This window comes from Bicyclus anynana, chromosome 27 (assembly GCF_947172395.1).
Source record: "Bicyclus anynana chromosome 27, ilBicAnyn1.1, whole genome shotgun sequence".
In the NCBI taxonomy this organism is placed as follows: domain Eukaryota; kingdom Metazoa; phylum Arthropoda; class Insecta; order Lepidoptera; family Nymphalidae; genus Bicyclus; species Bicyclus anynana.
The window spans coordinates 3,390,237-3,412,707 of record NC_069109.1 but is presented as its reverse complement, the minus strand read 5'-3'; the positions used below and the strand labels follow the sequence as shown (position 1 = coordinate 3,412,707).

The 22,471-nt window shown below is 35.3% G+C and overlaps 1 protein-coding gene across 20 annotated transcripts in view; it reads right to left on the bottom strand.

Annotated features, from left to right (window-relative positions):
- LOC112051008 (uncharacterized) overlaps positions 1-22,471 on the bottom strand; it is a 118,962-nt gene that overhangs the window by 13,633 nt on the left and 82,858 nt on the right. For 19 of the 20 annotated variants that reach the window (XM_052890363.1, XM_052890362.1, XM_052890366.1 and 16 more), the window contains one exon: positions 7,460-7,567. In XM_052890363.1, the coding sequence (XP_052746323.1) occupies positions 7,460-7,567 (108 nt within the window). Of the gene's footprint in view, positions 1-7,459; positions 7,568-11,968; positions 12,336-15,394; positions 15,569-16,911; positions 17,111-22,471 lie in introns of those variants that run through there. The other variant, XM_052890368.1, reaches the window with a different exon arrangement.

The window sequence follows — 22,471 nt, the reverse complement described above, 5'->3', positions numbered from 1 at the left end:
GAGCAGAGAGGAATCATGAATTTCGATATTCATTCTGTCGTCCCTCTTGATTAATTCACACTTCTAACATCATATTTCAATTGCGCATTAGCGTGGGTCCTGGTCTACTAAAGTCTAGGGTTTGATTATACAACGTCATCGTAATTACAAAAACAACTAGTTTTATGATGATGACTATTATGATAGCCATGTACAGGGGAGCCGATAAAGTAATTGCCTAGGGCGCTCTGGACCTTTAATCCGCCACTGGCGCCAGGCATGACGACGCGGCTGCGCAAAAGGCCTCACACACACATTAAAACACGTACGTAGTAATTTTAACGTCGCACAAACGAGAGTAAAGGACGGCGTACTAAATACCTCAGCTACAGGTACTCGTGAAAAAGAGACGGGTATGTTTTGCATTATACCGCCCCGCAAAGAACCAATGTTGTATGTGGGATAAGGACGGACGCATGACAAATATTGTGAGAGTAACAGAAACGGGAAAACTAACCGTCAAAGAAAAATACACAGAAGAGTCATTTGGGCTTATGCTGACGTATGCCTACATCCGGCCGGGCCTAAACGGTTAATTTAATTAATTAATCGTTTATTAACTTTCATTCACTAATCGTTTATATTCTAATTGCCTAAAGGAATCGCCAAAACCTTTTATTAGTAATATCGTAAATACCAATAAAAGGTTTTGGCGATTCGTTTAGAACTAGAAGGTATTTTCTTTTTCTATGCAAAGTGAATAAATTTACTATTTAAAATTATGTTTGTAACAGAATATTACATACTTAAAACTATTTTTTTTAAATATTTTTGAATATTTAAAAAAAAATAACAAATTTTAAAAGCAGTGTACAGCTTTAGTTATAACCGGATTCGTAGCATCTATTGTAAACGTAATTCTTTTCAAGCCTAAAATAGATATTTCGAATGCGGGATTCAAATCCGAAACTGCATCTATATTATATAAAAATGTATATCTATTTACTGATTTTGATTTTTTTTACATATTTTTAAAAAACAATTGTATATTAAGCGGATGACAAAGAGACGCGATACTTTTTTTTTTGGAGTTTACTCCAGAATCGATTTTTATATACAAACCCACGGTATAAAGAAAATATGAGCAGTAAAATTCAAAGAACAAATGACAGCGTTACGTTTTTTGTGCGCAACCTATTCTGCGCACCTTTCACCGTGCGCTGCTGCCAACAGCGTTCACACCGCGGCCTGCTGCTCCTCGGTTGAGTGAGGTGTGAGTATTAAGAGCGCGCAGCGCGTCGGTACGATATGGATAAAATTCGAAGCGAAAACGAGATGCCGAATTATGACTTTCACGTGAGTGAAAAGCACGGAGCGATTGACGCGCGACGCAAATTTTATGACGTGAGCGCCAAAACCATTTTTACCTAATTGCAAGTAAACTAAACAACATAACGAAAAACAATGGCCATGTTCAAGATATATACCTAATTTTCTATACAAAAGAAAAATTTAAGAAAATAAGTTTGCTTTTCCTGAGATTGAAAGCAAAATGTGAGCAAAAAATGTATTTTTCAAAAAAATAAACTATCGAAAAAGTTTTACAAATTGGGTATTTTGTATAGTCATAATGGAGCTAACTAACACTTTGAAATATCATTTACCCAAATATCAGGCTCCTAACTTTTCCAGAATTTGAGATCCAGAACCATTTGTAACCACCAAATTACATATTGCACACTCTTGAGTGAGACATAGTGTATACTGCGGGGCAACATACACCTATTTATACTACAGCCTTTCTTGATGAGTACTGTTTATCAACAAATAAATTAAAAATGAGGGTATAAATCACTAGTCCAGCCATGCTTAAAGTGTGTTCCGCGCGAACCCGGGGTTCCGCGAGAGTTTAGAAAAAAATAAACAAAACACCTCTCTCAGGTTGAACGTTTTTACTCGTCGAAAAACATACGTATCTATGAATATGTGTAAAACACGAAGTGCGCCAGGCAGAGGCGGATTATCCGTAAGGCAAACTAGGCACGTGCCTAGGGCGTGTACGGGGCGCGCGAGTTCAGAATTTCTAAATAAATAATGAAAAAAACATATCGACGATTAATAACTAAATGCTGATCTATAATCTAAATCACTAGTGATATATTCATAAGGGGGCGTTATGAATATATCACTATATGGGGGGGGGGGAGGGGGTCGAGTCAAATCTCATGTAATCTTATGTTGGAGGGAGGGAGGGTCTCGGCAAATATCACGTAATTTTTTTTCTGAATGAAACAAAAAAAAATATACTATTTTGGTCAATTTAATCCAGATTGTACATGCTTAAGATTTAATCTTAAGCGTAATCGTAATACGATTAAGATCATTTTCTAATTCGTTCTAAAAATAATAATTTCATTTATACCTCGACGTTATACATTTACTGACTGTCCAATCACCATCCCTCATGAAAAAAAATGTAAAAAATATATATTTCGGAGTACAAAAAACAGAATGACTGACAGACAGAATGAGAATGGACAGAATTAGAATAGATATTCTTTTTTAAACCACAGTACTTACGATTTAAGTATTCTATTGTTAAATTTTTATTATACTTATAATTAAACTCTCAGCAATATTGATTACTAGTCTTCTTAACTAGTCGTAAATAAAAACACGAAGCAAATTTTCTTTTCTTTTTACAATAATAATCTAACACATTTACGTAAGAAACCCACATTTTGAAAAATCTCACGTGAGATTGGGGGATGGGGGGAGGGGGTTGAAAAAAATCTCACGACATCTCACCAAAGGGGGGGGGGGAGGGGGAGGGTCAGAAATTTCGAAAAAACACCTCACGTAATTTATGAACGCCCCCTAACACACCATAATCTGTCAACACACATAAAGGCCTATTTCCCAGAGCAGAGAGGAATCATGAATTTCGATATTCATTCTGTCGTCCCTCTTGATTAATTCACACTTCTAACATCATATTTCAATTGCGCATTAGCGTGGGTCCTGGTCTACTAAAGTCTAGGGTTTGATTATACAACGTCATCGTAATTACAAAAACAACTAGTTTTATGATGATGACTATTATGATAGCCATGTACAGGGGAGCCGATAAAGTAATTGCTTAGGGCGCTCTGGACCTTTAATCCGCCACTGGCGCCAGGCATGACGACGCGGCTGCGCAAAAGGCCTCACACACACATTAAAACACGTACGTAGTAATTTTAACGTCGCACAAACGAGAGTAAAGGACGGCGTACTAAATACCTCAGCTACAGGTACTCGTGAAAAAGAGACGGGTATGTTTTGCATTATACCGCCCCGCAAAGAACCAATGTTGTATGTGGGATAAGGACGGACGCATGACAAATATTGTGAGAGTAACAGAAACGGGAAAACTAACCGTCAAAGAAAAATACACAGAAGAGTCATTTGGGCTTATGCTGACGTATGCCTACATCCGGCCGGGCCTAAACGGTTAATTTAATTAATTAATCGTTTATTAACTTTCATTCACTAATCGTTTATATTCTAATTGCCTAAAGGAATCGCCAAAACCTTTTATTAGTAATATCGTAAATACCAATAAAAGGTTTTGGCGATTCGTTTAGAACTAGAAGGTATTTTCTTTTTCTATGCAAAGTGAATAAATTTACTATTTAAAATTATGTTTGTAACAGAATATTACATACTTAAAACTATTTTTTTTAAATATTTTTGAATATTTAAAAAAAAATAACAAATTTTAAAAGCAGTGTACAGCTTTAGTTATAACCGGATTCGTAGCATCTATTTTAAACGTAATTCTTTTCACGCCTAAAATAGATATTTCGAATCCGGAATTCCAATCCGAAACTGCATCTATATTATGTAAAAATGTATGTCTATTTACTGATTTTGATTTTTTTTAAACACATGTCAGGAATGTTTAACTATGCAGGTGCAAAGAAATATTTAGAACAAGAAATAAGAATAACTAAATTACAAAAACACACATTGAAATAAAAATTATTACATTACATTAGTAACATTCAAATAAATTTAATTTATTTCTTTTTTTTTTGTGTTTAGCGTGGAGTCGGACATTGACGTATTTTTCTTTTTTAGCTTTTAATAAAAGCATACGGTGGTTATGGGTCGGCGGCTGTGTTAAGGAATGGTCATTAAATTCATAAAAAATAATAAAATAGTTTTTGTATCTCATTCTTTGTATTTGCTCATTTATTTTATGCATTCGTTCATAATGTGATTACAAAAGTAAGTATTAAAAAATACCTCCAGGATAGGAACAGCTGATTTTTTCAATAAGGTTAATCCTTTGCCAGAAGTATATTTATCCTCATCCTTGAAGTGATTTGAACATATTTTACTTGCACTGTTTGGCTGCCAGCTTTCTTCTTTTCTTTGATAACGCACAATATCCACCCATCGAATGCGGCTTAGCTCATTTATTGGAAATCTAAAATAAATTGTCGTGAGAATTAAAAGTCTATGTACCCTAACACTTCGTTACGCCACAAATCGATCAAATTAAACTTAATAATTTTCATACTTTATACATCAGTGATAGCCGAGCGTATTTTTCTTCTGCCTTTCGAAAAGAGCACGGAAATACGAATCCTGGGAGGATATTCTGTAACGATGTCTTTATCACTTCGACAGTGTGAGCTTCGAACTTGTATCTACCGCTCTCTGTCTATAGTATTGTGTTAGAGAGATTGAGGTGAACTAGAATCTCGCACTTGCGAGTTATCAAAACATCATTACTGAATAGCCCTCCTGGGCACGCATGCCTGACTTTACGGTGCAATGTTTATTTGTGAAACTTATTATCACTTGCTTAGCCGTAAGGGACAACGTCGCGAGGTTGAGAGTTTACCATTATGTTCTGATTGTGCCAATAAACTTATATCCAGTAGTGTACTATAAAAAGGGATTCGTCATCAACCCATATTCGACTGCTGAGCTCGAGTCTCCTCCCAGACTGAGAGGGGTTAGGCCAATAGTCCACTACGCTGGCCTAATGGCAGACTTTACACACGCAGAGAATTAAGATAATTCTCTGGTATGCAGGTTTCCTCACGATGTTTTCCTTCGCCGATTGAGATATTTAATTTCTTAAAATGCACACAACTGAAAAGTTGGAGGTGCATGCCCCGGAACGGATTCGAACCTACACCCTCCGGAATCGGAGGCAGAGGTCATATCCACTGGGCTATCACAGCGCTTCAGAAGCTTAGAAGGGGATTAGACCATACTTAATTTACAGTTTACTCAATCAGTGAATATGCACACTATGTGAATTGTCAATAACTCAAAACAGACCTATTGTTCATTTTGACTCCACTGTTTAATTTATACTCTTTGATCGGAAACTAAATGAGTGAAAAAATAATCAATACATTAAAATATACTTACGAATGAAATGTAATTCCTTGGCTTTTGGAAACCTTTCTTGTGTAATTTGTGCAGAATCTCATCACACACGATGGCATTTTCAATTGTTTTTGAGAGGAAAAACGAAACACGAAAATTATTTCACCGGCGTTGTCAACAGCGCGATGACAGCGCGACGACTGAGCTCAGGTTTGTTAATTAGCATAGTTTTAACGTGCAACTTGCGGTCCGTTTATAACCTACATACCTCTTTTTAAAACGCTTATATTAACTTCACTTGTAACTATGTATGTAAAAAATCTTGGAATCTTAATTTGACCAACGGGGCGGGGATCGAACCACCATACCCCTCCGTGATGAGTCTGACCGCTTTACCACTGAGCTATTGAGGCTAAATTTAGATTTAAGTGAGTTTCTAATTGTATTATTTTTAAATAATAATATAATTATAGAGATGTAGTTTATTTATATTTAAATAATATACTTATTTATATATGTATTATAATAATTGTTGTTTAAAAAATAATCAAAGTAGAAAAATGTGAATGTTAAGTGTCTAATAAATGAATTATATTTTTGAGTGTGTTTTCATTAGTTTTTACACATATTAGCTTCACTTTTAACTATGTATGTAAAAAATCTTGGAATCTCAATTTGACCCACATCCCGGTCTTCGATTGGGATGAAATTTTGCACACGCTCTGACTTCTGATGACAATACATGACTGGCTAAGAAACGGCATTACAGAACAGATACCAAAACTAAGTCGCTATATGTAAGCTGAGGAAAATCGGCTACATTAAGGTTTGTACGTAATAATTTGTAATAATTATCTATCGTAATTCTGTCTTGTACAGAATTGAAAACTATTGAATTATACTTCAAATTGAATGCTTAATTTACAACATATTTTTTCATTACTGTTACGAACGAATGATGAGGCCCATTTTTGCTCATGTCCTTTTGCACACGCTCTGAGTTCTGATGACATTATATGACTAAGTAAGAAACGTCATTACAAATAAAATATGGCGCACTGGCTGTCATGGCTGGCATACAAGATACGCGCGATAAACATAACCCTTCTTGCAGTCAAAAATAAGGACAAATAAAATAAATGAGAGAATCCAAACTAGAAATGAAACGGATAGCAGTTTGGCCGGATACCGGATATTCGGCCAACCATGTGGCCAGTTAGCCGGATATCCAATAGCCGAATATCCGGCGAATCTTAGCTGTTTGCATAGGCAGCGCGCGAAGGTTTAGGTAGACTCGGGTCTTTTCGTTGACGAGTGAAGTTAACAATAGGGATGATGACAGTTTTTTAAATTGTATATAAATTAAGAGTACACCAATAGTAAAGCAATTTTGTAAAAGTAATAGGGTATCTGCGATCATTACTTTCGGAGCTACAGAGATTTAAAGGGTCAGCCCTGAATAGTCATTGAATTTACATTATTCAAAAAGGCTAGTTGACTCTTTTTTTAAATGGTCATCAATTGTTCATTAGCAAAAAATAATATATTATTTTAATTTAATTGTATTTGCCCTTAATTAATTTAATTATCATCACTGTGACTCAAAATAGGTTTTATGTTTATTATTAAGCCCTATACTGAGAAACTTCTTTATAAATAACAGATGTAACTGTTCTTTGCAATTGCACGTTGTAAAGTCAACATCTCCTGAGGATGCTCCGGTTTCGGGGTGAAACGTACGTAGAGAGTATTTTGTCGGACCTGGGTGACGTTGTCGCATGGGTTCGCCGAATTTTCGCGGATGATAGCAAAATAAATAAATCATTATATAATCAGATGTAACTGTTATTTATTAAAATTATTTACTAATTTGGATCAAAACATACTGAGTATGTCCTGTTCGTTCACTTTGTCACATCAATATTTTTGATTCAATAAAAAAATGGTATCGCAGGAAACGTGGAGATCGCAGAATTCACTATATGCGACTATAACCGGTATTCGGCCGGATAGTCTTATGGCGGCCGGATAGGCCGGATACCGGATAGTTGCCGGATATCCGTTTCATCTCTAATCCAAACATAAATACCTCATTTTCAGCTTCGTCTTCAACGACAAATCTCGAGGTCTGGTACCGCGTGCTGGTGGAAGGTTCTCCCTCCGGCGAGGTCTCCTGGCGCCGGTCATTGAACACCAACTGTTGGACAGAGATAAACATTATCAATTTATGTTTAGCAATAGACTACTCGCCTGTTGTATAAAACTAAAATTTTTTGCATATAGGCAGTTTAGATGCCAAGAAACTCTAATCACATTTTTATTTGTGAAAATAATCTCGTAATTGTAATATTTTTTTTTTTTTATTATTTACAAGTTAGCCCTTGACTACAATCTCACCTGATGGTTAGTGATGATGCAGTCTAAGATGGAAGCGGGCTAACTTGTTAGGAGGAGGATGAAAATCCACACCCCTTTCGGTTTCTACACGGCATCGTACCGGAACGCTAAATCGCTTGGCGGTACGTCTTTACCGGTAGGGTGGTAATTAGCCACGGCCGAAGCCTCCCACCAGCCAGACCTGGACAAATTAAGAAAATCTCAATCTGCCCAGCCGGGGATCGAATCCAGGACCTCCGTCTTGTAAATCCACCGCGCATACCACTGCGCCACGGAGGCCGTCAATTTTTTTAAAACAAAATTGTATTTATATCACGTCACCGCAAACGCCAATCATAGACTGTGACGTCATTCGCTACAAGACATCGGTTTGTGATTGGCGCTTGCGGTGACGTGATATATCACATCACTGCGTCTGCAAACGCCAATCACGCTGTTGACGAATGACGTCACTTGTGTTGTGTTTCGGCGGCAAAAATTTCACGTAGATACCTTTTAATTTATATTATTTTTTTTACTGGTTATTATAAAATAAAATATAGCTTATAATACTTCCATAATTCAGTTTAAACACTGTTTACAAAAGAGGCAAGCAGCTTATTCGATATCAGATTCTGACGGCCTCCGTGGCGCAGTGGTATGCGCGGTAGATTTACAAGACGGAGGTCCTGGGTCCGATTGATGTTTTAATTGGTCCAGGTCTGGCTAGTTACCATTCTACCGGCAAAGACGTACCGCCAAGCAATTTAGCGTTTCGATACCATGTCGTGTAGAAACCGAAAGGGGTGTGGATTTTGTTACTCCTAACAAGTTAGCCCGCTTGCATCTTAGATTGCATCATCACTTACCATCAGGTGAGATTGTGGTCAAGGGCCGTCTCGTAATGAATAAAAAAAAAATGTGTGCATTTTAAGAAATTAAATGTCACGTCTCAGTGAAGGAAAACATCGTGAGGAAACCTGCACACCAGAGAATTTTCTTAATTCTCTGCGTGTGTGAAGTCTGCCAATCCGCATTGGAACTATTGGTCCTATTATATATGGGTATTATTTTTCATATCGAGCACAGCGACTCTCAAAAAATCTCATTGTGAGATTAACCATATACTCAGGAGATATTATAGTTAGGGTTGCCAATAATTCTTGAGAAAAATATATTATTTTTCAGTAGGTCTAAAGGAAAGACAAACGTTGCCAATAACGGCGGATTAGAAAATAGATCTCTGTCGTTGCGTGACGAAAGAGAGCACTAACTCTGCCGTTATTGGTCCACAATGTTTAACTTTCACGAGCTAATATGCTAGACCTTAAATAAGCAACTGTATTTAAAACAATTGGGCTTAAGTTACAAATATGTACTTTTAAAACGACAGGTTATGTTATGAGATAATGGCGATGAATAAAGTCGAAAACTTAATTTTTCATGACATGACATACCTATCTATGGACAGTAGACATTTCACACATAGGTAATCAAAAGCATGTTTAAATTTTCAGTTCCTAGGTGTAAGGGAAAGCCAAACGTCGACAAAAGTGGTGGAATTGAAAATAGATCTCGTTCGCTGCGTTGCCGTTGTTGGAACGAAAGAGAGCACCAACTCTGCCGCTATTGGTCCACAATGTTTAACTTTCACGAGCTAATATGTTTTAATCTATGCTAGACCTTACATAAGCAATTGTATTTAAAACAATTGGGCTTAGGTTACAAATATGTACTTTTAAAACGACAGGTTATGTTATAAGATAATGGTGATAATTAAAGTCGAAAACTTAATTTTTCATAACATGACATACATGACAGTTAACATGTCACACATAATCGAAACGATAACGTAATTTTCAGCAGGCCTAAAGGAAAGACAACGTCGGCCTATAGTGGCGGAATAGAAAATAGTTCTCTTTCGTTGCGTTGGGACGAAAGAGAGCAACTAACTCTGCCGCTATTGGTCCACAATGTCTGTCTTTTCACGAGGACGAAAGACATACATAATCAAAAATATAGCTTAGGTTTCAATAGGCCTAAAGGAAAGACAAACGTAGCCAATAACGGCTGAATACAAAATGGATCTCTTTCGTTGCGTTGGGACAAAAGAGAGCACTAACTCTGCCGCTATTGGTCCACGATGTCGGACTTTCACGAGGTTTTTAAAGGTACCGAGTAAGAGGGTAATGTAGTTACCCCCTTACTGTATGTAGTTTGACATTCCGAGTTACGTAATGGAGTCTTTTTGAGGCATAGTTTGAGGCAAAGATTGAGACAATGCTAGAGCATTTGATTATACATACGTCTAGATCAGAGGTTACCAAACTTTTTTTTCTCATAGACCAGTTTCAAAATTTCCTGGCTCTGGTGAACCCCCTACACTGCTACCGAAAACTCACTACTACTTAAAAATAAAGATCTTTTCTTTCTTTTCTTTTTCTTTTTTTTTTCTACTAAAGGCGAAAACTAACATCGTATGTGCTACCTTCTCAGTTTGCTCATTGCGATCAGTGTGAAGGCGGTACCAAGTTAATGATGTGTTAATAATAATAATAATAAAAATGATTTTTATTAAAGGTAAAAGCACCCAGTATAAATATTACATAGTAATATAAAATAATAATAATTAATAATACAAAAAACTTACATAATTACTGGGAAGGTTAATACGTTCGCTGCGGTACATGGTCAATTAACCTCGTACCACACCACAAAATGTATTACTACGAGGTCAAAAAACCACGTATGTCACGATACGAGGTCAATTAACCTCGTACCACACCACAAAAGTTTAAGTACGAGGTCAAAAAACCACGTATGTCACGGTACGAGGTCAATTAACCTCGTACCACACCACAAAATGTTTTAGTACGAGGTCAAAAAACCTCGTACCACACAACAAAAGTTTAGTATGAGGTCAAAAAACCTCGTTTTGCATGGTACGAGGTCAATTAACCTCGTACCACACCACAAAAAGTATTAGTACGAGGTCAAAAAACCTTGTATTACACGGTACGAGGTCAATAAACCTCGTACCACACCACAAAAGTTTAAGTACGAGGTCAAAAAACCTCGTATTGTATTGGTAAAGTACTGAAAAATCAGTGCCGCAGCGAACGTGTTAAAAAACTCTTCCCAGGCGTCATTCTAGTCCGGAGTATTTTTTTTTTTACAAGTTAGCCCTTGACTACAATTTCACCTGATAGTAAGTGATGATGCAGTCTAAGATGGAAGCGGGCTAACTTGTTAGGAGGAGGATGAAATCCACACCCCTTTCGATTCTACACGGCATCGTACCGGAACGCTAAATCGAAATCGCTAAATCGCTAAAACGCTTTTGCCGGCGAGGGTGGTAACTAGCCACGGCCGAAGCCTCCCAGCCAAGCCAGACCTGCCAGACCTGGACAAATTAAGAAAATCTCAATCTGCCCAGCCGGAGATCGAACCCCGGACCTCCCAGTATGTAAACAAAGGGCTGGGCATCCCGTCACAAACTGTCCTGAGGATGCTGTTACGCGCTGTTCTGAGTCTCTCCCAGAAGGAGGCCACCTGTGTTCTCATAACACCATAAAAGTCTATCAATGATATAAACAAGACAATTTTGTTCGTGAATTTGGATTTACGGATAATGACAGTTTTTTAAATTGCATATAAATTAAGAGTATGCTAATAGTAAAGCAATTTTGTAAAAGTAACAGGGTATCTGCGATCATTACTTTCGGAGCTACAGGGATTTAAAGGGTCAGATTTGCGGCGCTGCCGCGGATCCCTGAAAAACACTCCATACAAAATGGTACGATTTAATGACGTCGCAGGCTAGTAATGATCTTTGATTTCTATGGGCGGTCAAACAAAATTATTAATATCTTTGTTATTTGTGCGTCTATTTTTATAGTTCACATATTAAAAAATGTCACATTTAATGTAAGGAAGCTAAAACTATATGAATTTTCATCTAATTACGATAAAGGATTTTTAATAGATTTTGAAATTTTATAATCTTATTTATTTATGTCTTATTTAATCAAATATCCAGACAATCTTTGCTTTTTATGTATAAATTAGTTAACATTCACCTTATTTACCCGAATGTATCATAAAAATCAATATATTCAAACCTAGTCATCATCCCCATTGGCCTGAGCCCTGCCCCTCTCTGAGAGGTGACTCGTGCTCAACAGTGAGCCGCATTTGGGTTGTTAATGATGATGTAACTTACGTAATCAGTCATATCTGTTGCTTGATTCAAAACAGTAGGATAAATGTAGGTAGCTTGCGTTGGTTCTATTTTCATTAATCCACGCATTGAGGTAATGGTCACTTGATGTCGATGAAAATTTTGAGGCTCTAGAGGAAAATTTTGAGGATCTTGAGGCAAAGTTTGAGTCTTTTCAGGCTTGCTGTTTTTTTTCTGTCTTGTTTGCCTTTTCGACCGAGTTCGGCGCACATTTTTAGGCTTTTGAGGCTGGATGTATGGATTGGGCCTTCTTATCCTTTTTTGAGGCAATGTTTGGGGCTCTTGAGGCAATTTTTGGGGCTCTTGAGGCAATGTTCGATTTTCTTGATACTCGCTGTTTTGATTATGTCTATAAAAGAAAACTTTTTTATTCTACACATAGGTATCACATACTTATAGGTAGTTTCATAATTAAGGTTATCATACCTACTGAGTGTGAACAAAAATTAATAAGCAATTAGCTAAAACGAAATCCTTTATTCATGCAGGTAGGCATATTGTTCCGAAACCGAAACTATCCAAGGAATAAAAATTAGCTTCAATTTCAAATGCCCTACATTGGAACGCGACGTTGCCGCTCTTACAGTTAGGTATATTCCCAACCGACGCCGGTCTGGGAGGCCATCTTTGTTATTATTGATTTAAATTAAAATTTTTGTTATACTAATAGCATTAACAACTGAGTCTTAGGGCCATAAATCATTTCTCTATATCTATCTCGCTTGCACTTATGGGTCTTATGGAGCCGTCTAGTGAAGGGTGTAACAATGAAAGACATATTATCGATAAGTAAAGTTTATTATCGTATCTTGTTCACAAAATTAAAAAAAATTAACAATATTTGATTTAATATAATACATATTTCATATTATATAGGTAATTATTAACTAAATAAAATTAATCTTCATCTGAGTCTTCATCATCAGAATCTTCGTCTTCTGCCAAATTTATTATATATTAGTATCCATAGTGCGCAACGAGTAACACATGAATGTATTTATTTAATTGCAGTAAACACATTTATAGCAAAAAAAATACGCAATGCAATTACATTAGAAACCGACCAATCAGAATCGTCCAAATCATTATTGACTCATCATTAGCACGTGCGCAGGTAGCCGTTTATCGATAATTAGGGTGCGCAGGTAGGCGCGCTGCACATTCCTATCTTTTTTGACTTTTATGACCGGACGACTCAGATGATAATGCGCATACTATAACAAGAAAGAAACCTTTTATAATCTAGTTCCCCCCAAATCCACGAAACTTACGAGAATTTACATTAAGATAATAATTGTGTTTGAGAACTTGACACATCATTATATAAATGTTAAATACCTAAATAGGTATTTAACATTTATATAATGTTTAATACCTATTTTTTCTTTTTTTTTTTTTCTTTTCAGGTACTTATACTACGGCCTTTCTTGATGAGTACTGTTTACTAGCAAATAAGTTAGAAATAAAGGTAGAAAACGCATGTCATTTCATAACTTATTTATTGTATGGTTTGTTTATAAAATCTATATACAGGAAGAAAATTTTTTAAGTGCGGATATTTTTATATTTTGTACATAAACAAAATTTAATGATCACGTATTTTTTCTTTCTTTTTTTAACTCAAAAATAACAAAATTATCGTTAGCTAAAGTTATTTACTTTTGAACAGAATTTTAGGGTCACCCTATTGTGCGTTTATTTTATTTTCGTTTGATACCTAAAGGACGTCACCAGATCACTTTTAAGCTGAATATATCTTGTTTAGTAATAATATGTACATTATTTTGTTATTTTAGAGACATAAATTAAAAAAAAAATTACATTAAATGTATCGAACTGTTTGTAGATTTATATTCTATTAATGATACAGAACCACGAAAAAAAATATCCGCACTAAAGACCGAATCACCCTGTATATAAAAATGAATTGCTGTTCGTTAGTCTCGCTGAAACTCGAGAACGGCTGAAAGGATTTATCTTATCTTGGTCTTCAAAAGTTCGTGGAGGTACCTATAGGGAAGGTTTAAAAGGTGAGAAAAATTAGAATAATTGCCGGGAAAACCATAAAAACAACTCTTTTCTATTTCCCATACAAACGTTTAAGAGGCAAGGGGTAGGGTATGGTAGGGGTAGAGTAGAGTAGAGTAGGGATAGGGAAGAAGTGCACATAAGTCAAAGCGAAGGTCCGGGTCCACTAGTGTTATATAAAATATATTAACCATATCTAATTGTCCTAAGCTTAATAATCAAATTTATTTTCATGAATTTAATTAAGAACAAGTTAATTATACCTAATTATTTTAGGTGATAGATGACTACCTAGTAATTTATACCCTCATTTTTAATTTGTTTGTTGGTAAACAGTACTTGTCAAAAACGGCTTTAGTATAGGTCGATATTTATTATTAAAAATAAGTACCTATATTAAAATTCATTAAAAATTATTAGTTAAGTACTTACTAACTTCGAGCTTATGCTTTTGTTGTTTTCTATATAGTATTATTCAATTTCGGGGGCATTTTAAATAATTTTTACCTTAAGCACTTTATTTACAGTGAAGATTATATTCAAATTATTGACAGATTCATCAATAATATACAGATGGAGCGTACGGGCATTTTGAATAATTTATTTACTTTATTTACAGTGAACATTCAAATTATTATTAACACTTTTATTAAGACATTCTTCGTCTAAATTTATTTTGCCGAGTCGGGATTTAGGAACTTTTTGAGTGAAAAAAAGCGGGTCCTCACCACTGTACCGCTCAGAAATGACGGCTAGTTCTTAGATTTATTTTTTGATATAGTAACAGCCTTCTAAGCGTTATTCACATTGGTTCATTTCACAGGTAATTTTTCAGCAGTGTTACCAACTCTCCATAATATTTATCCCTAAAGTTTGTGTCAAAATCCCCTATAATCGCCCTAATTATTGAGTTGTCCCCCTAAAAAATATAAATTCATAATAATTTAGAAATAATATGCTGTAATATGTTTCAAAAGTCTATATTTAATACAGACAAAATATTACGTCTTTATCTGAAGATTCAGATTTTTTGAAATCACACATGTTGACAATGAATATTAACAATTTATTCGATGAAAATTGCCGCCAGTTGCCTCAGAGTGGTTGTAGAATAACGTATTATATGTCGTTATAAGTCACTAGGTCAAAAAAGAAATAAAATTATCATTAATGCATGTATCTGCAAAGAAATAAATTATCTCTATCTGCAATAATTTAAAAATATTAGAGTCAAAAAATCCCTGATAATACCCCTAAAAATTTCAGACCCCTAAAAAAAAACCCATTTCACTTATTTGCCCCTAAATCTGGGTGGAAGTTGGGAACCCTGAATTTTTGTTCAAGGGCTTGTAGTCTATTGAATTTTAGACGCAAACTCACCCAGGGTTATTGACTGGCAGTTTCATAATCGACTGTACCTCAGTTATCGATGACTCAGCTATCATTGATAAGTTTGCTATGCCATCGTCTGCGTCTGCTTTACAGATAAAGCTGCTGCTTGCGATTGGAAACTGTTCCACTTTCAATAGTTTTATGAGCGGGTGGTTTTCTTTTCTGAAAAATATAGTACAGAAACTGTAATTTATTTACCTACTTCTACAACAATTAGAAGAGACCGCACACCAGGGAACCAAGCTTTGCAAAGTCACCATGTGTGTGGTCTCTTTCTAAAAATTTTTGTTTAATTTTAATCTAGTCTTATGTTTTTGTGTTTTTATTTCCTCTTTTTTATATTTAGGTAAATTGTTTGTGTACTCAGCTAAATAAATCATTTATTATTATTATTACTTCTTAGCTCATAGAGACATATAGGCAGGCCACATAGTTCGAAGAGCCGATGGACGCTGGGGTCCCCGCATCGAAGTGTTGGTCGACCCCCGACTATACCACAGCTTTGCTTGATAAGTACTGTTTACAAAACAACAAATTAAAAATGAGGATATAAATAGTCATTTAACACCTAATAATTATTATAATTAACTTGTCTTAAACTAGTCTTAATCTTAAGCTAATGAAAATAAATTTTATTAATAAGCTTAGAACAATTAGATGTGGTTAATATACTGTATAAACAAACCATACATAATTTAAAATAAATAAGTTATGAAAAGACATATATTTTCTACCTTCATTTCTAATTTGTTTGTTGGTAAATAGTACTCATCAAGAAAGGCTATACTATAGATGAACCGAGGACATCAAGCGGGTTGCAGGGAGCCGCTGGATGCTGGCGGCTCGAGATCGTTGTGCTTGGAGGTCCATGCAAGAGGTCTGTGTCCAGCAGTCGACGTCCATCGGCTGATATGATGATGATGATGATGATGATAATAATTTTACTTAGATAGATAAGTAAAATTATTTGATTTGAATTTGATTATTATTTTTTTTATTATTTACAAGTTAGCCCTTGACTACAATCTCACCTGATGGTAAGTGATGCAGTCTAAGATGGAAGCGGGCAATCTTTCGGTTTCTACACGGCATCGTATCGGAACGCTAAATCGCTTGTGCGGTACGTCTTTGCCGGTAGGGTGGTTACTAGCCACGGCCGAAGCCTCCCACCAGCCAGACCTGGACAAATTAAGAAAATCTCAATCTGCCCAGCCGGGGATCGAACCCAGGACCTCCGTTTTGTAAATCCACCGCGCATACCACTGCGCCACGGAGGCCGTCAAAATTGATTACTTTAGTTAAGAGCTATTTCTGTACATATCATTCGTTTTTTTGTTTAATTTTTCTTATTTCTTTACAGTGGTGTTTTGTTTGTTTTTCATTTTTATGTACATTTTTAATTAGTGTAAATGGATTTGACCGTACTAATTAATAATAAATAAATATATAATTCGATTGTAAGCTATTTCTAGGAGTAAAAAGAAAATAGGCAGGTAGGAACTTACTTATTTTGGTGTCCCATTTTCCGGCCAACTTCTTTGAGATATAGTTTGTGCGCTCGGCGACCCCTTTTTGGTTTTGGTTTCACCATTTTATAAAATAAAATAACACACACACAACCAAACACAGTATTATTTAGAAAACCTAAAACGAATTTAATAAATGTTTAATAAACTTAAAACTAATTTGTTCAATCCTAGTATGAAAAACAACGTAAACACTATGGAACAATCTGACACAACCAAGTACACATCTACCCCATACAGAATGCGCTAGCTAACTGAATAAAAATAAAATTCGATTCGCAAACGAGACGCCGAATTATGACTTTCACGTGAGTGAAAAGCACGGAGCGATTGACGCGCGACGCAAATTTTATGACGTGAGCGCGAAAACCATTTTTACCTAATTGCAAGTAAACTAAACAACATAACGAAAAAACAAATGGCCATGTTCAAGATATACACCTATGTTTCTGAACAAAACAAAAATTTAAGAAAATAAGTTTGCTTTTCCTGAGATTGAAAGCAAAATGTGAGCAAAACATGTATTTTTCAAAAAAATAAACTATCGAGAAAAGTTTTACAAATTGTGTATTTTGTATAGTCATAACGAAGCTAACACTTTGAAATATCATTTACCCAAATATCAGGCTCCTAACTTTTCCAGAATCTGAGATCCAGAACCATTTGTAACCACCAAATTACATATTGCACACTCTTAATACTCACATAAATAAACAGAAATCACATAAAAAAACATAAAAAAACAGAAATCAAAATCAGAACAATTTTATTAATTAGCATAGAGTAGAGAGACCGGAGTGATTCTTTACAAGCAACGTACTGAAGCCGGTGAAACTCATTAAAAAAAATAAACGTCACGCGTCTCCTTGACAACCGCATAACTTAAACAACACAACAATTTCATAATTAATATAATAATTATCAATAAAAAATACTCCATCTTATTTATTTAGTTTTTGTAAACAGTTTTTAAAACATTTAAAAACATAAGACGTCCTTTTCTTGAATAATATTAAAAATTACTGATGCGACGGTTCGTGTCGTAATGACTCGAGAATGTATTACTTTTTGAATTTTGTATTTATTTCGCTCCATCTGTATAGGTAATATTATTGATTAATCTGTGACTCAGACAAACAGACGTGTTTCAGTATCGTGTACTTACCTAAAATATCTAAATAACCATTGCTTATAAATAAAACTTGAGAAAACAATTATTTCAAAATAATAAAATAATTATGCGTCAAATCAACTTTCCGTTGATTTGACGGTTCACTTTTCGCCGTCGCTTTCTTGTAAAACTTCTTTCAATTTTTGTTTTTGAACCCATTTTTACAGAGCGATCACGTTACAGAGCGTCCGAAAACAACCTTCGATGACCAGTGTTGCTAGCAGTAATTATTAGTAGCTTATAAATAATAAATATTAAACTCAGTATTCAACAGTCGCTAGAAAGTTGCTAAAACTAACTCCACCAGGAGCAGATCCACGATTTTATGGAGAACAATACATATAATTTTATCGGGGACAGAAGGCGGTGTGAAATATTATGATAGGTGAAAAATATGTTGTTGTTTTAATTACAATTTGCCAAAAAATAAAAGTATTAATATAGTTTTGGAAATATCTGTTTAAATTTGTACTCCAAAATCGCCAGTTAAGTCGCTAAACAATTTTTTTTGTCAAAACTTTATTTTAGTCACTAAGACATGAGCAAAAGTCGTCAGTTCTAGCGACCAAGTCGCTAAATTGGCAACACTGATTATACTACCTTATAATCTAATCGACCAATAGCGCTGCTGAAACGGAAATATCGGTATCTCTTTCATCCCAACGCAACGAAAGACAGAGCGATGTTCCGTTTTAGCGCTATTGGTCGATTTGTCTTCGCGATGTAAAATCAAAATCAAAATTCATATATTTCAAGTAGGCTCAGTATACAAGCACTTTTGACACGTCAGTTGACTATTTGTAAAGATTCTACCACCGGTTCGGAAGGCAGGTTCTGCTGAGAAGATACCGGCAAGAAACTCAACAGTTGCTCTTTTGAAAAAAAAAAATCATACAATAATATTACCTATAATTACAATTGATGACAACATTACAATTTCTTATAGTTTTACTTCCTGTGTGAAGGTGGAAGCTGATCCAAAGGCCTCCAAGCATCTTTATCATTAAGGAACTCATCAATGGTGTAGTAACCTCGACTAAGCAAATGTACACATTACTTAAAGCTATGCATTGGCAGGTCCATCACAGTCTTGGGGATCTAATTATAGAAGAGTCCACCCAAAAGATTTTTTTACTCTTTGGACTTAGTTACTCTTTTTTTACTCGTGTCTAGTCATCAATGACCTAGACCGGTACAACATTATTTACATTTACACAGTATTTATTTCAAGTTCAAGGTTCCAACAAAACTGGCCTTGCCTTGTCTTTTACGTAATATTATCATCAAGTAAATTCATTCGATTTTCAACCATATCCCACTCAACATAAGTTGTTTTAAACGTAAATAAATAATTCAAGCAATTTTCAACTTTATCTCCTCATAGTTAGAGTAAATAATAAATATAGCATAGCGATTAACATGTGTTGCTAAAAGTAAATGAATTATTTAAGCAACTTCCAACTTTATCCCTTCATGGTTAAAGTAACAAATAAATTTAGCAAAACGATGAAATTTCGAGTTTTCCGTTGAATGCGACGTTGCCGCTCTTCCGTTCAATACCACGTTTTTATCCAGACGAGCGAATTCATGCTGGTTTATAGTTTAGGTAGTGGCGTGCACAGAGCTTTTAATAGGGTAAGCACTTGATAAGTAGAGGTTAAAAAACGCTATAAATATACTGCTTCAGTAGGTAACCCAAGGTTTACCTAACGCTTTAGCACTGCATACTGTGGATGTAGGTACTTGTAAATTGCACTCCAGTAATCGGGTTCAGGTAGGTATCATGATCATAATTATCAACCCATATACGGCTCACTGCTGAGCTCGAGTCTCCTCTCAGAATGGAGAGGAGTTAGACCAATAATAGTCCACCACGCTGGCCCAATGCGGATTGGCAGACTTCACACACGCAGATAATTAAGAAAATTCTCTGGTATGCAGGTTTCCTCACGATGTTTTTCCTTCACCGTTTGAGACACGTGATATTTAATTTCTTAAAATGCACACAACTGACAAGTTGGAGGTGCATGTCCCGGAGCGGATTCGAATCTATCGCCCTCCGGGATCGGGGGCAGAAGTCCACTGGGCTATCACGGCTCGTGTATCAGAGGCATATTTTATTTGTTAGGATTACCCAATGATATTAATACAGTTGAGATGTGTTACGTACTAGAGCTTCAAAACGGAGGCGTACGTAGGGTTGCCAGGTCGCCAAACAAACCTAATAGCCGGACAGACTGGCTAATTTAGGCGTGTTGGTAGCGATCGGTTTTGTCGAATGTCAAGCCGTTAGCGCTGCAGGCATGTGAGTTTATTGGATGGTGAGTGACCAGCATTAATAATATCTTCCTACAGACCCATAGACTTATTAGATATGGACTTGTATTTATCGCACCTAAATATGACCCAAATTCACCAACAAAATTGTCTGTCCTCTTATGAGGGGAGCGAGGTAAACTCAAACAGAAAATATTTAACACCAATAAACAAGGATTTTATACAAATATTTGCCAATAAATATATTTTTGTCCTTACACACATGTATTTTATTTTAAATTGCGAAGAACACGCACTAATAAAATATTGTGAGTGTGTGTAAAAATTACACGAATTTTTTACATTACTTACAAGTTAGCCCTTGACTACAATCTCACCTGATGGTAAGTGATGATGCAATCTAAGGTGGAAGCGGGCTAACTTGTTAGAAGTAGGATGAAAATCCACACCCCTTTCGGTTTCTAAACGGCATCGTACCGGAACGCTAAATCGCTTGGCGGTATGTATTTGCCGGTAGGGTGGTAACTAGCCACGGCCGAAGCCTCCCACCAGCCAGACCTGGACCAATTAAGAAAACTTCAATCGTCTCAGCCGGGGATCGAACCCAGGACCTCCGTCTTGTAAATCCACCGCGCTTACCACTACACCACGGAGGCCGTCGCCACGTGTGGTATTACACGTGTAATTTTACATTACACGTGTAATTTCAGATTACAAACATTTTGTTATTGTTGTAGTAATTTTGTGTTAAAATTAAAATTTTAACACAAAATTACTAAATCGATTTCTATGAAAATTAAATGGGACCAATCCGGAAGTATACTCTTTCAAACAAAATAAGAATTTTCAAAATTGGTTAAAAAATGACGAAGTTATGCGGTAACAAACATAAAAAAAACATACGCGTCAAAATCAAAAATTCATTTCAAGTAGGCTCAGTTTACAAGCACTTTTGACACGTCAGTTGACTATTTGTAAAGATTCTACCACCGGTTCGGAAGGCAGGTTCTGCTGAGAAGAAACCGGCAAGAAACTCAACAGTTGCCCTTTTTAAAAAATCATACAAGAATATAATTTACAATTGATGATAACATTACAATTTCTTTTAGTTTTACTTTTTGTGTGAAGGTGGAAGCTGATCCAATGGCCTCCAAGCGCTTTTATATTTAAGGAACTTATCAATGTTCGTCAAATTGAGAACCTCCTCTTTTTTTTGAAGTCGGTTAATAAATAAAAAAAACTTACGTTTCCTAAATTTAACGTCGGTATTGCAGTGTCTACTAATTTTCTACGTTTATTGGGCAAGCATTGGAATTGAGACGGTTCGAAGTGCAGTGAACAAATAGTGCTTGTGCGAGTAGGCTCCCAGTGCCATTTTCTTTGACAAGAGTGTTTCCATTTATTTTTTAATATAGGGTGCTTTGGAAATCTGGAAACATATGCATATCAGTAATAATGGCAAATAGGTAGGTAAGTAGGTACTTTTGATCTATGTGACTAAAATATTTTACTTTAAAACTGATTTAAATCCAAATATGCAGGTGTTTTTCTTAGGTAAAATACTACAAAATGTTTAATTAGGGTTGCCAACATTTTTTCAGAAAAATATTGTTAAAAATAAAGTACACTTAAAGAAAATATAGTATTTTATGGAATAACCAAGAAATAGACGAATATAATTTTATTTGTTGTCTATTTATTTTTAAAAACTATATTTATTGGCACTCCTTGGATTTTTCATAATTTTTTTCTTAAATAAGAGGCACATGGATTTTCACATTTAATTTTAAAATTAATGAAAAACTACAATAAGATTGACACATTCGGATACGCTATAACTTTAAAAAATATAGTATTTCTTGCGTACATACCTACTTATTTACGTATATTTTTTCGAATATAGTATAATACTTTATACTATATTCGAAAATATAGTATAATACTTTATACTATAGTACGATTGGCAACCCTAGGTCTGCTTAACTTTCAAATAAAAAGTAAATTTAAAAATGTAAACAAATATTTTGCATACCAGAATATGATTTGACTCCCAAAACACTTTACCTACCCGTTATATGACAAAATCTATCT